At 36.5% G+C, this 15,681-nt stretch overlaps 1 protein-coding gene across 2 annotated transcripts in view; it reads right to left on the reverse strand.

Moving 5' to 3' along the window:
* TMEFF2 (transmembrane protein with EGF like and two follistatin like domains 2) overlaps positions 1 to 15,681 on the reverse strand; it is a 229,431-nt gene that overhangs the window by 39,164 nt on the left and 174,586 nt on the right. The window contains exons 6-8 of one of the 2 annotated variants that reach the window (XM_030327520.1): positions 8,620 to 8,768; positions 7,827 to 7,886; positions 3,096 to 3,155 (exon numbers count right to left, since the gene is read on the reverse strand). In XM_030327520.1, the coding sequence (XP_030183380.1) occupies positions 3,096 to 3,155; positions 7,827 to 7,886; positions 8,620 to 8,768 (269 nt within the window). The remainder of the gene's footprint in view (positions 1 to 3,095; positions 3,156 to 7,826; positions 7,887 to 8,619; positions 8,769 to 15,681) is intronic. The other variant, XM_030327521.1, reaches the window with a different exon arrangement.

Here is a 15,681-nt window from a genome sequence, read left to right on the forward strand (position 1 = left end):
TTTAAGGTGTGTGTGTATCTGTGTGTCTGCTGGTTGATGATGTACAAACACTAACTTTTCTCAGTAGAAAGAATGTTTTGCATAACGGGCATAACTTCTTATATATGACATTCCTGTTATTTCTGCTTGATACTTTCCCATCACTATGGTCACCCATTACACAGGCTTCTTTTAAAGAATGAATGTGCAGTTCTTTCATACAAACACCCTGGGATACAAACGACTAACTTTAAAGGTCAGGAAGAAAAGAAATGTAAGCGATATCACGATCTTGCAATTCTGTCAAGCCTTACGTCCTTTTACTCAATTTTTATTTGAATCTCATGTTTTAATAATCGGGTGATCATATTATTTTAAAGCGATCAAACTATATTGTACATAGAATTATGCCTGGAGACAAACTGAAAAGTTAGCCATGTGAAAATTTAGACATACCAATGTGCTGGAGACTTACAAATGGTAGGTGCTCAATAAATACTTCTTTACAGATGAATTAAAAAGTCTGCCAAAATCTCTTGCGACAAATTATTGTACGACTTGAGTAGGAAAAAAAAGAAACCCCTTGTAATTGTATGAGTCCAGAAATGAAAGTATTTGTACAAAAACTCTGAATATATATCATATGGCTGGACCACAGCCCATACAATATGTTATACTGTCCATTAATAAATTTTCAATTGTCAGACAAAAAGGAAAATAATAACAAATAGCTGGCTTGCTAGTTTCTTGCTAATATGTTACATAATGTCTTTTTAATTTCAAACTTTAATTTTCTTTTAGTTTATTTTTTGAGAGAGAGAGCAAGTAGGGGAGAGGTAAAGAGAGGGAGAGAGAGACTCCCAAGCAGGCCCCACACTGTTTGCACAAAGCCCACTGTGGGGCTTGAACTTACACACTGAGCTGACATCAAGCGTCCCAGTGGGATGCTTAACTGACTGAGCCACTCAGGTGCCCCTTATATTCAAACTTTAACCCTAAGGAAGGAGGCTTATTATCTCCATCGAACAGATGAGGAAACTGAGGCTCAGAAAGGTCAATTAATTGGCTCCAGGTTAAATAATCAAAAGCATGGCCAGTGTTTAAACTCGGCCCTGATTTTTAGTGGCCTTAACCACTAATCTGCCTGCCACACCTTTATGGAAGAGAAAGGTACATGAGTAACACCTCAAAGTGAACAATTTGTTTCAGAAAGGAGCATTTCAAATCGGAAAAAGAGCACATAAATGATGCAGGATGCATTTATGAACTGGGGCATAAACACAAAGTTTTCCAGAGTCTACCAGGGCCCAAGGCAACTCTTCAGTAGGAAACGTTCATCTGTATTGCAAATACCATTTCTGTGTTTATCTATAACCATGAACATAACATAATATTACAGATGACTGGCTACATGATTTTATGGAGAAAACAATGAAAGCACAGAAGTTCAAGAGAGCAGGAAAAATTGTGAGCTAGAGTTCATAGAAAGCTTTATGAATTTTGCAGCAGTCTAATGTAAATCCCAGAGGGGAAAATACTTGAATTGAGATACTTTCCCTCAGAAATCTTGAGAAAATCTTGACATCTTAATTCATTTCCTGAGCTTAAATATTCTAGGCTAGTCTGGTGGCACTGTAATAGCCTGGGCAAACGTTTTTATTTATTTCACTGTTGATACCAATATTTGTGCTACAAGCTGCTGCCTGCATTTGCTGCTATTTATTTATTTCCTACAGATCAAATTATTGGCCTAGACATAACATGCTTTCCGGTGAAGTGCTCTTTGTGTTCATGAGCAAACGGAAAAAGCTTCCATTTTAAATGCAGATTTTTTTCCACATGACTGAATTAATTCATGTTATAAATATGATATGTAACCACTTGATATTCATGTCGATATACATATAGTGGAAGAGGAATCGAGGCAAATAGTAGATTAATCAAGCAAGTGCTGTATTCGCATGGGTGGCTGGTCAATGTGTCAAAATACTGTGTCCAGTTCTGGGTCAACCACTTAGGTTTTCTGAGCCACAGTTTTATTCCCCCTAGTATTTGTAACTGTGTTTTATTGAATTGACATGAGAGCGAATAAGGTAATGGGAATGGATCTCTGTAAACCTAGAAAGTATCACACACACTTTTTCTATTAATGTAGGATTACTGGGTAGCAAAAACTGTTCTCTTTGGTTTCTCTTGTCTATGTGAGGAAATAGAAAACAGAAGAGTAAAATTTAAAAATCAAAGAAGACAGAGCTTGTAGGATGTTTATGAGATAGAGACAGATTCAAAGAGAGGAGGAACTCTTTGGAGCATTTCACAGCAATGTAGGTATCATGGCGAAACATTTTTGAGTCTGGAACTCTCAAGGAGTTAACCTCTAAGGTGCAGAGGGGGATCCCAAAGTCTCTAAGAATGTTAAGTAGTGACACGTCTCCTCTGGTCCCATACCATTCACGCTTTGCTGGATTCTGGAATTAGTGATGATGGTTTGAACCTTAGCTCTATCGCATACCCTTTTTAGTTAATCTCCCTGAACCTCCATTTCTCACCTGTCAAATGCATATAATATCTCCCTCACATTTCTGTCATCGAGACTGAAGGAGACAATATACGTGAAAAGCCTTTGTAAATTGCCAAGGCTTCTACAGAGAACAAGTTATTATGACAATTCACTTAGACTAGATACCCTTTCAAGATGTCAGTTTCCTCTCAGGGTGAACAAATGAGTCAATGGAATAATAGTAGGATGTATGGAATTTGGTTTAAATGTATACTTCTGGCTTCTTCCTTTCATCTTTTAGACACGAGCTTAGTATCTAAATTAGACCCAAACTTCATATCTAAAGCATTGCTTAAAGATAAAGGAGAGGTTTCTAAAGAGAAACTTGCCTAAAAAGAATTAATCTTCTCTAAATGTTACAAGAAACGGTGAAAGGCCACAGTGTAATGCACGATAAGAAGACGAATAGACTCCATGCATACCTGTACCTAAACTCAGAGCTGGGAAGACCCTGGCTTCCTCCCAACACTGGAGATGACTCAGGGTTAACTTTTTTCATTAACTGCTAATACAAGCAGGGGAAATTTCTTTTCCCCATATACACATTATAATTTACCATATTCTTTATCTTTACTTGGGCCTTCTGACTCTTCTGTTAATCCAGTTCCCGTCAAATCTGTAGACACACAAGGAAGATAAGCCGAACACATTCTCTCAACAGCCATTTCCCTTAGTATTCTGGGATTTATTTATTTTTTTCCAATTTGGAAATATACATGAACATAACTGATTTTTTAATCTGTCCCAGAGAGACTATCATTGAGTTACACGTATTCTAATTCTGTGGTCTAGAATGTATAGGACATTATTACAAAAAAAAAAATCTCCCCAGCCATATGAAAAGCCTACAGGCAAATTTCATAAAAATCATTGTTAAAGATATCATCCATTCTACGTTTTCCAGTGATGCCTCGTAAGATCTATGCCAAATATTCTTTTAGAACTTAGCATTAGAGAAATTAGTTGTTTGGTTCCTGACCTGATTATTTATTTATTTTTTATCAGACACTGAAAGCCTAGGCTGCATTTTAGCAGAGACTTAGAATGATGTGTTCACCCTTGTAAAGCCCCGTGGAGTGCAGAGAGCAGGGCCTCTAAATATTTGCTGAATGAACGAATTCATCACATTTCCTCTTTATACACTGGTTGCAAGGAAGCTTAGGGCTAAATGCAGTAACTGTAATAGTCCGTGTTGCTGATATATTTATTTTCCTCTACAGTTATGCTTTGTGTTTTCACTTTCTCTTTTAACGATCTCATTGAATATGCTTTAATTGTAAGCCACCACAGATTATTTTGGAAACTGGTACAAAATGTCATGAAACAAAATTCATTTTATTTTCTAGATGGTAAAAGACAAAACAGTTTAAATTCATGGTTTGTTTTGCTTTTTGCGCATCTTTATGAATATGTGTATATTTTACAAACATAAAACCGAGTAAATTTTCCCTGGAAGATCATGTAGCTAGTTCTTCTGAGGCATGATCAGACTTTCAGATAGAAAAGCAATATAATCAGAAAATATATATGCCAGATGAAGAAAAACACAATAGTTGGGCTTCCTTTTTTTCGTCAAGACATGAGGGAAATTTTTTTAAAAAGAAAATGTTGCAGATTTCAAGAGGTGTAAAACATTTGCTATTTATAAAATATGCTATTTATAAAAACTTCCAGAAGGAAAGTTTAATATTAACATTTTCAAACAATGGAAACCCTCAAAAGCTCCAGCTCTGTGGAGCTTTTTGTTCTCGGAGACTTTCTGCAAGTAAATAGAAAGACCTAAATCGAAGCCCGAGTCTTAGACTGGTGAAGAAGGATAACACTAAGTGGCCCGTTTAGTTTATCAGACAGGGGTCTTGTCACTCTGCCTTGAAACACAGAGCCAAAGCTCTTGATTCAGGACTCACTAACGTCTTGAGTCTCATTAAAAGAGAGAGGGCAGAAGAGAGACCCAAGTCAAGCACAACCAGAAAGCAGTGGTGGCTGGGATGATCTGGCAAATTCTTTGTTTTTCTCATCTCTATTTCAGGTATACGCCTGTGAGGATCTCAGAATTCACAGCTCTGCACAAGTGCAGTCACACTGTAGTCTACCTCTGCTTAGTGTTGTTGGAGGCATGGCTCTCTTAGTTTGCATTTATTTGTTTGCAAATCGGCTCTTGCTGGTCCTTACTGCAGTCTCTTTCTTTTAAATTATATTAAATATGAGACACAAGATATTTATTTTTAGGTTTAGGCTCTCTTTAAATTATATTTTCATTTTTTTAATCAGAAATGTGTGTTCTTATATTTAAGGTAGGCTCAAAGGGGAAACTACGGTGTGTTGTTAAAGTTTTTTCACATATAGTATTGAGGACATGTAAGAAGAAAATGAGAGTGTGTTAAGACTGGTATTTCCCTTCAGTGGGAGCATCCATGGGTGTTTGTCTAACAGGGGAAGTGACTGTGACATTGAATGAGCTTGTGAACACACAGCAAACTTCTAGGAATGTGAGTCACACAGTGCCCATCTTCCCTCCTTGGGGAGTTTTGAAAATATGAAACAGAAATTAAGAGGACAATGACATACTGAGTCTCTGTTTGGTTCCTTTTATTTTCCCAATGTTTTATCCCCAAATTTATAAAAATGCAAACACTGTTGGGAACCTGGAAATGTTGAGGGACATGGCTATTATTTAAATAATGTCTAACGAGGGGTATACATTGTATTTTAATGATTGCCAATGAAAATAAAGACATCTAAATTAAATTCCATGGGAGTTTTAAAGTATGCAATCAATGGTTAATTAGAAACTGCAAGCTTCAATTGACATTATCTTTGTTCCTGTCTTAAACGTGGATTTCAACAAACATGTATTTTTAAACATTACTTTTACCTTAAAAATTTTTCGTCGGAAATTATTAAATAAATCTCATGTCAAACTAGAAGACCTTGGACAACATGGAGGGTCTGAATAGTTTCCATTTGCATGGATTTAAAAACACATTCTCTTTCCTTCTCATGTTCAATAAAGTGATAAGATAGGAAATAATGCCAACTGAAAGCATTGACATTGAAGGTCAGAAATTATTTGTTTGAAGCCAAATTCAAATATGAATTTTTTTGGAACAATATTTCAACTCCCAAACTCTTTGAAGATGGGCAAACTGTAAATATGTAATATGAATGACAATGAGAGAGCGGTAAACTCCATTATGATATTTAATGTACAATTTCGGAAACTCACATATATATGCATATTGATGCTAATCAACTTGAAAAGTTCTTTGTTTCAGGGAGAGGCTTGATTTTCCTATGAGTTCAATGATGGATGGTTCAATAGAGAACATTTTCATATAATATTAAATTTTTGAAGATTTTTTTTCCCAAGCGAATTAGTTTGCAAAACAGGTATAAAGGTATTTTAAGCACAGTTAGTTACTCTTTATGTGAAAGTGAAATCTTTATGAAATCTTCAAATACTTTAGGCTACAGTAAAATTAAATATGCCAGGTAGCAGCTTATAATACCTTCACGATATAGCTATTGTTTAGAATAAAATATAGAATTTAAATTTGATTTCATTTAATATTTAAAATGTATATTATTAGCTTCAGACCTCGATTTTTCATCATCTTCTATTACTTTTAATATTTTCCTGTGGATCAGCATATTTCAAAGTGCATTCTTGGGAACATTAGTGCTGTAAAAGCGCCCCCAAAACATGTGTTATTTATCAAATAAGTTTGATAAAAGCTATATATTATAAGGGATTATTCATAATCATTTTAGGTGTGATAATAATGAAATTTTATTTAAAAAGTGTTGATCCTTTAGCGTTGCAGGCTGAAGTATTTATGAATAAAATGATGTAATTTCTGGGATTTCTTTCCACATATTTTGAAAATGCTGAAACGGGATGGAGTTTGGGATGGGACCAGGTTACTACATTTGAGTGATGAATACATATTGGTTCATCATACTATCCAGCCTACATTTGTGTGCATTGTGTATGTATTGGAACAAAAATTAAATAAATTAACTAATTAATAAAAGATTCATATCTCTTAAAAATTTTCAGTGTACATAAAGAGCTCTGAAGTGCTCTGGGTAAGAAAGTCATTTGTTTACCTAGGCTCTTCCCAAACTTATTGACCACAGACAACTTTTTTTAAGGAATACCTGCTAATATCTTAGCTGGACATTTGGGAACACCTATACAATAGTAGAACTAATGTTTTCCATGTATTATTGTTCATGATGATTCTGGGCTTCTAGCACATAAAAGGTTTTACATGTTGAAAATCATTAAAATAAAAATTAAAAATTAAAAAAAAAATTATTTTGTTACTTCCAAATCCGGAGAGGTATGAGGTATCCATAGTACAATATCTGATTACCTTTCTTCAGTTTCATTGAGATTAATTTTGTATATGAATATAACTTCATAAATACTGTTAAAGAAAATGCAATAACTGAAAAAAATGAATGATAATACAGATAGAAGCACTTTCGATTGACTAAATTTAGTCACTACTGTTTGATAGTTAAATGAAAAACTCTTTAAAAAATTAAAAAAAAAAACTCTACATATCGTTATCATCATCAATAATTTATTTTTATATTTCAATCCAAAATTTTATAAAATTTTATGATCTGCTATTTGCGTGCCCGTCAACTATCTCTCACTCTAGAAACATTACATTAGATAGAAATAGTTCTCAAAATAGCATTCTATAATTGCTAATAAAATGTATGTTTTTATATAAATGCTTGATAATTCTGCAGATGTCAGAAGCTACATTGTAGTTTTAAAGAACTTTATTATTTTGAAAATAGTTTACACCTACCTTTTTAACTTTGCATGAGAGATCAGCTGTATTATTACCTATAGCTGTCCTTTCTAGTGTTTTTAGAGACTAGCAAAGCTTTTTCTTGTTGACTTTAATGAAAATTCAAGCAAGAACGTTTGCATTCATCACGATATGCTGCCAAAAACTGCATTAATTTCCATTGACGCCCATTAATTTGATAAATGTTTTGTCATTTGTACCGTTTGCACTGTCAAAACAAGTTAGTTATATCTTGCTGACATTTTGACAATTGCTTTAACTCTAGCAAAAAAAAAGTATTTTATTTGCTTCAACAAAAATTCACTATTGCCTATTGAAGGTTTGAACTAAGCGAGAGAAGATCAGCACATGTCAGAGTCTTGGAAGATTCAACTAAGGTTCAACAGTAAAAATTATTCTTTCAGAACTCTCTTAAAGAAGCGCTCATATTCTGTAGTAGAAAACATTATAAGTACCTGCATAATCTGTTCTTGCATAATGCCCATCTTCAGATTTAGTAGTTGTAGTTGTGTTATCTGCGTTAAAAAAAAATTAACAATTAAAAGACTGATCAAATGCGTCCTAAACATCTAATGTCAAATTTACATTACTCCTCCGATAGTACCTTCATGACAATTAAGGAAATTTTACCACTATAGTTCTAAGCAACCTGTACACAAAGACAGATTTATGTCAATTTGCTTGAGAGTGAATAGTAGAATGATATCAGCTTTCTGAAGTTTGGGGCAGAGTAGGTTCACTATTACAACTGAGATAAGGTGGATAAAAGAATAACAAGTCAAAAAGCCAGGAAACGTTTGTTTCTGAATAAGAAACAAAATAGAACTTTCTAGTACATGGTGCTTTAAAAAAATGTACTTGAAACACTTCTATTGAAATCAACACATAAAAATGGTGCCATTTGTTTTTAATTTCAAGGCTTGCTAATAAATCCTCAGCCTCTTTGCTAAAAATGACTTTGGCTCTTTTTTCCCTCTGCAACGAGAATGTCTGCTGAATACAGGCTTCTATGTTTACAGCATTATGAAGACACAGTCCCATGATATAGAAAAAAGATACGGACTGTTGCTGACAGACCCTGAGACTCCTATAATCACCAAAATGCTATAGTAGACTCTGCTATCCATTATAAATCAGAACTGTTTTTCGGAAATGAAATAGCTTGCCTAATAAGGAGTTATCTTCACTCTTCACTTCTACACGAAGACTAAAAACATGCTTTGAAATGAATTTTGGTACGAACATTACCTTGACATCGACCCAACGACATGACTTCAATTTTCTCCTGTTTCTGACATGATGCTTCTTTGATTTGACATGCATTATCATAAGATTTCCCATCAGAAGCACAGAGGGGATTGAAGTTGGTTTGAGAGCAGTCGATGTTGCACACACACCTGTAGGAGAAGAGAAATAAAAATGGGTGAAGGGGCTTAATTGTATGCCGATGGATAGTAACTAGGCTTAGGATGGTGATCTCTTTGAAGTGCATACAAATATCGAATTATAATGTTGCACACCGGAACCTTATATAATGTTATACACCAATTTACCTCAATCAAAAACCTGTAACATCAATAATGTTAAGTGCTGGGTTGGCAACATACAAGTTGGCAAAAGTGAATTGTATCCTTCCAGGGAAGTTCCTTCACTTTTCGATCTGAGATGAAAAGAAGCACAGGACTAATTGAAAATAATTCAAAAGATTGAGAAATGGATAAAAAATAATAATAAAAAGGGAATATAATCATCAGTAAATCTTGGCCGCTGGAACTTTTAAAACAGGTACATAAACTTCCATGCTGATGCCTGTAGGATTTGAATAGGTTGAGGTAGCCATGAAAGTCTGCTTTACAATTTCCTCAAATGAGATCTTACCGTGTGACTTCTATTCTCAGGATATTTGAATGGTGAGAGCGTGAAGAAAATGATTCACGAAAGTAAGCAAGGAGATTATTTGGAATGCAGTCAGGAGTTATATTTTTTCAGCATACATAAGGATGCACATGATGAGAACTAAAACAGGACTCTTTGATGGTCCTTAACGTTTCGGGAGGGAGCAGAAAACCCTTTGAGAATCACATGAAAGGTACTGCTCTCTCCTCAGAAATATTCATACTCACATAAAACGTTTTGCATGAAATTTCAGAGTTTTTGTGGGCTCCTTGATGCCTACTCCATGGACTCCTTTCCCAGATATATATGTTTTCTAATTCTTGTTTTAAGTAATAAGTCGAAGTTGATTAGCACTCATGATTTTAATATTTTTCTACAATATGCATTAAAAATGGTGAATTAGTGAGAATTAGGTTGCCTGAATTAGCAGAATTATACATTTTGTTATTTTTTTTAAAGTTTATTTATTTACTTTTGAGAGACAGAGAGAAAGCACGTGTGTGTGAGCAAGGGAAGGACAGAGAGGGAGGGAGAGAGACAGTCCCAAGCAGGCTCCATGCTATCAATGCAGTGTCCCAATAGCAGCTTGATCCCAAGAATCATGAGATCATGACCTGAGCCGAAATCAAGAGTTGGACGCTCAACCAGCTGAGCCACCCAGGCACCCCAGTATTGGACGTTTTATTTATTTATTTATTTATTTATTTATTTATTTAAGCAAACTTCATATGACTTTTCCTATGTTCTTATAATCCTCTGTATTTTACAATCTACTTTGTTACTCAGACTATGTTTTACATGTGTGTAAATATGTCATTGCTTTAGAATATAAACTCGTATTTTAAATTCCTATTAATATTTACATCATTTTTCCAGATAGGTTATATGCTTCTTGAAGTGGTGAAGCACACATTTTACTTCTGTATATCTTACTTAGAGCTGGGCATATAATGATAACAATAATAATCAGCTTACTACATGCTGGGTTCTTAACATGCATTGCTTTATTTAATCTTTGCAACAGCTATTTTATAGATCAATGATGGAGCAATTATAAGGTCAGAGAGCTAGTAAATTGTGGAACAAGGACCACCCACGGATGTGTTGAAGTAAAATATAGCCCCTTTCCTCTCACCATTGGCTGTACGTTAGACTTTCCCAGAAAACTTGTAAATATACGAATTATCAGCAGGTTTCTGGGCCCCAGTAACTCTGGGGGTAGAGACTACAATTCTGCCTTCTCAGGCAGTCCGCCTGGCACTGGATCCACTTCCTGGGAATCACTGCTTGATCCATGTGTTGATTAAGTGAGAGAGGGTTTGTCTACACACCAGGGCTGCTCAGAGTGTAGTCCTTAGACCATCTGTATCAGAACTACCTAGATCTCTGTTAAAAGTGCCGGCAGAAATTGTGCTAATGCACTTTTTTTTTCTTTTTCTTTTTTCTTTTGTTTCTTTCTTTCTTTCTTTCTTTCTTTCTTTCTTTTTTTTTTTTTTTTTTGTAAGAGAATTGCTTTAGGAACACTTGGTTATTTTTACTTTCACCTGTTTAGGAACAAATAGCTAGGACAGATGGTAACCATCTCCAAATGCTTAAGTCACTGAGGAGTGGAGTCCCTACCTCGGCCGTGATGTTGCTGCTGAGATCACAACACGGGGACCTGGGCTGATTCTTGGCATCTGAAAAATCTGAGATTGGGAGCTGCCTACATGTTCAAAGAACTTTTGGTCCTTTTCACAGTGGATTTGGGAAAGTGATTTTGTAGATCACCCTTGGTCTCCTTAACCGTTTGTGGTAAACAAAGAGGGGAGGATACTGACGTTTATTTTTTAAAAGTTGGTTCCATTTGCCTTCAAACCGGTTTACTGTTGTTGTGTTAGATTCTGGGGATTATCTCCTTGAAAGACACCAAAATAATTATCTGTTACTGGCAGCATAACAGAGAGAAATCATGTTTTGTCATCTATCGAAAGAGCAAATTATATAACAAGGGCTTTGCAGGTATCTTCAAGTTATTTTTTGTGTCTGAGTTTATTAAACTTAGTTAGAAAACAATGCAGGATTCCGGGACGACAGTCTGAAACTCTATTGGTAGTAGTTAAATTACCCTTGTGTTCCCTACCCCACCCAATACACTCATCATTCAATAACTGCAAGTTAATAGGTAAATAAATGAAATGAATACAGTGACATGACTCTATATTCTTATAGAATTAATACAAATTGTCATTACTGTATTGCCATAAACACAGACATAGGATAGCAAAATAATTTCTTGACAGATATTAAATGTTCTGAGATCAAATAATGACAAAAATAATACTATCTTACTTAATGATAGTCCCTGTCCCATGGGGCGCCTGGGTGGCTCAGTCTGTTAAGGGTCCGACTTCCGCTCAGGTCATGATCTTGTGGTCAGTGAGTTCGAGCCCTGCATCGGGCTCTGTGCTGACCGCTCAGAGCCTGGAGCCTGTTTCAGATTCTGTGTCTCCCTCTCTCTCTGCCCCTCCCCTGCTCATGCTCTGTCTCTCTCTCTCTCTATCTCAAAAAATAAATAAACATTAACAAAAATGATAGGGCCTGTCCCAGTGCTATATGCTTTATTTTTATTTTATTTATTTATTTTTATTTGTGAGAGAGAGCAAGCATGAGTGGGGAGAGAAGCAGAGGGACAGAGAGAGAGAGAGAGATTCTTAAGCAGGTTATCCATGCTCAGCATGAGCCCATGACCCTGGGATCATGCCCTGAGCCAAAATCAAGAGTTAGATGCTCAAACGACTGAGCCCCCCAGGCGCCCCAGTGCTATGTGCTTTATATGCAGCTACCTCTTTCATCTGTCTGTCTCTATGAGGTAGCTACTATTATCTCCATCTTACAGATGAGACAATTGAAGCTTGGAGACGTCGCATGGCTTGTACAGGGAAGAACCTAGTTTCCAGTATCGACAGTTTGATATCAGAACCTGCACTGTTCTACATATTGTTCAGTACAATGAAAAACAAAGCAGATCCAAATTCCTACTATTTACTCATTAACAGAATACCTTGGATGTACAGGATGTGAAAAAAATAAGATTAGGTCTCCTCTTAGAATATTTATCATGACTTTATGAATTTAAATCACAGTGACTTTTAGTATCTGACTTCCCAAACAAGTGATCCAGACTTTTTAGTATCGTAAGGATGTATCAGTAAACATTCATTTGAAGATACTCTGAACTATTATCTGGTTATTACCACAAGTAACAAGTTGATATGCACTGAATCAGTCTGGCTACAGAAGGCATCAATTGTTTAGACTACCGTACCCTTGGCAAAATTCTATCTAAAGGTGTTTCTACTTTTTATAAAAATAAACACGTAGACAGACACGCACACATCTACACAAACATACACTCTAAATGACACTACCGAAATTGTACATTTTAGAACCACATCTTCTCCAAGGCACTGCTTCAAAACTTTTAAGAGCTTGGAGTTTTTGGAAGTTCAGATTCACAGGGTAGAAAGATTTTGTGTGTTGATATGAATAAATGAATTTGTGTATGTGTACGGAGAGTGGACTCTGTGGTGGCATTTACTGCATTGTTGATGTCCCAATTTATTAGTTTATACCTTCACTTTCTACAAGTTTCTTAAGGGCAATGTGTATTTTTTACCTTCAGATTTCTGGAACCTGGTGGAGGGCATCATAGCAAGGTCATCGGTAACGATTGTTGAATGACTTACTGAGAGAATGGCAGGATGGACTTGGATGAAGTTAAAGAGAACAGTCATGGGGCGCCTGAGTGGCTCAGTCGGTTAAGCGTCCGACTTCAGCTCAGGTCGTGATCTCGCGGTCTGTGGGTTCGAGCCCCGCGTCGGGCTCTGTGCTGACAGCCCAGAGCTTGGAGCCTGTTTCAGATTCTGTGTCTCCCTCTCTCTGACCCTCCCCCGTTCGTGCTCTGTCTGTCTCTGTCTCAAAAATAAAGGTTAAAAAAAAAAATTAAAAAAAAAGAGAACAGTCATTGTGGAGACATTAACATGTAAGAGAAAGAACCAGTGATAGGTTCATATAAACTCTCACCCAACTCTGGGCTATCTGGCCTTTGAAACAGGTTACCTACCTCCTTCCTTTACTTTGTGCCCCACAGACAAAGGAGACAGAGCACTAGCCGTTAGGGGCCTCAAAGGCATCAAAGTGCAGTTGAGAAAAGGACGCGTTTCACCAGGCAGGTTACTACTTATATTTTACGGCATTTGGGTGCAAGTTTTTCAGAACCAGGATAATTTAACCATGGTGGTGACTTGTCAGTTTATTGCTGTTTCAAACCATTGAAAAATATAAGGCTCCAATAAACGGGTGACAGAGTTATCATACAGTGTAATGGTGAGATTGCAGGCCACTCTGTGCAGTGGCAGCTTATGTAAATTAATCCAGGGTTTTTCTTTCTACGGAAATGTAAGGCAGATATTTTTAAAAACAGAAACTCTCCTTTCTTCACTGCTTTTGGCAAATAATTGCATTATTATTCATTCTGAGAGGAGTAACTAGTTAATTACAGCGTGTCACAAGTACTTTATGTGAGCCAAGGATTTATAAGGCTGAGGACTGTATGGATGCCTTTAAGTTTTGTGGGTTTTTTTTTTTTTTGTATTTTCTTTCCTTTTTTTCTTTTTTCCAACCTATCTCAGTCTTTGACATTTTGACACTGCGATTACATAGATCTTTTTTCTTCTAGGTTGCAAAGAAAAAGCATCAGCCCTACTTGAAAATAATAATTTTAAGGGTCTCTATGTGGAAATACCACCCTCTGAAATCCTTCAAAGAAAATTAACATTGACTGAAAACCCTAGCTCTCCGAATGGTAAGAAAGAAGAGAAACATCCAATAATTTTAAAAGGCCACTGGAAGGAGTGAAGAACCGAAACTATAGGAAGTAAAAAGTGGCGTCTATGGTGAGTCACATGCATTTATAATTATCTCATGAATATCTGCGGGGGGCTCAAGCCCCCAACATTAATTTAGTTCCTTGTCTCTCTCGAAATGGCTCTTCCAGGGTGTTTTGCAATGAGTTAAATAAACCCTTCCCTCATGTTTCGAAATGCCTCACTGTTGGCCAGAGCATGAGGCTGCAAAGCCTGCCAGGTAGCAAATCCCTTATTCATGTGTCTGCTTGGGGACTGCCCTCTAATATCACTAGATTTGGGTTCATCTATTAAACATGCCCGTCACTTGTTCTTCTCCCCGGGTCCTTGACTCGTCCATTCCAAATTTTGTCCATACAACATCCCTAATCAGTTTTAAAGTACCCAATTGTACTGCAGTGAGGATGGCTTTCTGGGTTGTTCTGAACCTTGACTGGTTTGTTTCCCTTTTGCCTGTCTGGCTCTGGGGCTATTATGCAGACCCTTCCTGGCCTGGCCAGAAAATGAGGTCAGAGCCACTGTCCATGCTCTCCGTCAGAACTGTAATGGATGAGTTGCATTATATTAATGATAGTGAAAACAGTGTGTACTTTTCATTCAAGACTCTTGTGATACTTTAAGCCCATTTACTCATTAACTCTCATGTCACTCCTCGATTATAATGATTTTATCTGTAAAGAAACTACAATTCAGGAAGGACTGGGTTGTGAGGGAAAAAAATGAAATAAGAGATATGAAAATGCGCTGAAAACAAAAACCCTCTCTACAGAGCGTGGAAAAGCACTGACTGCAAGGTAGTGTTGTAAGTCTACTATATTGTTACTCAGGCGATACACGTGAGCTTGGGCCGATAATTTTTGTTTTGTTGCTGTTGTCTGTTTCGTTTGTTTTTATTTTTAAATTTGAGAAGGGCAGTCTTTCTAGTTTGGAAATCTAGGAGGAAGGAATAAGGCCCTTCTCCAGACAAATTACCAAGGACTACAGTCAGGTTTTCCAAGGGGGACCAGGGTTATCTTGTTTATGGAAAAGCTTAGTTACCATTGATATATACCTCTTTATAAGGAGGTAAACTATAGGAGTTGGTCTATTAGATGGAAGGTCTTGGGAATACTGAGAAAAAGCCTAGGGCAACAAATAGTCAACGGGTATCTGAATGAAGAAAACCTGAGCTGAGAGACCCTTCCTTGGGGTGGTGTCAGAACTTTCAAAAACAGAATCACATATTGAACAGATGGCACAATTTCTGGATAAAAGACTGATGGCCATGTATTTAAATAATATCAAATACAATAAAGGTAGATGGGGAACGTGACTAGAACCTGGAGTTTCGTATCAGATAGACTTGTGTTTCACTTGATCATGTGCTAGCTGTATGGCATTGAACTGGTTACTTCACCTCCCCGAGCTTGTGACAATGGAGAGACTGATTCAGGATCGTGGGGATTAAATGGAATACACATGTGCATTGCTTAATAAAGTTTCTGAGAAGTTGTAGTTACCCAGTAAA

The sequence above is a fragment of the Lynx canadensis genome, chromosome C1 (assembly GCF_007474595.2).
Source record: "Lynx canadensis isolate LIC74 chromosome C1, mLynCan4.pri.v2, whole genome shotgun sequence".
NCBI lineage: Eukaryota > Metazoa > Chordata > Mammalia > Carnivora > Felidae > Lynx > Lynx canadensis.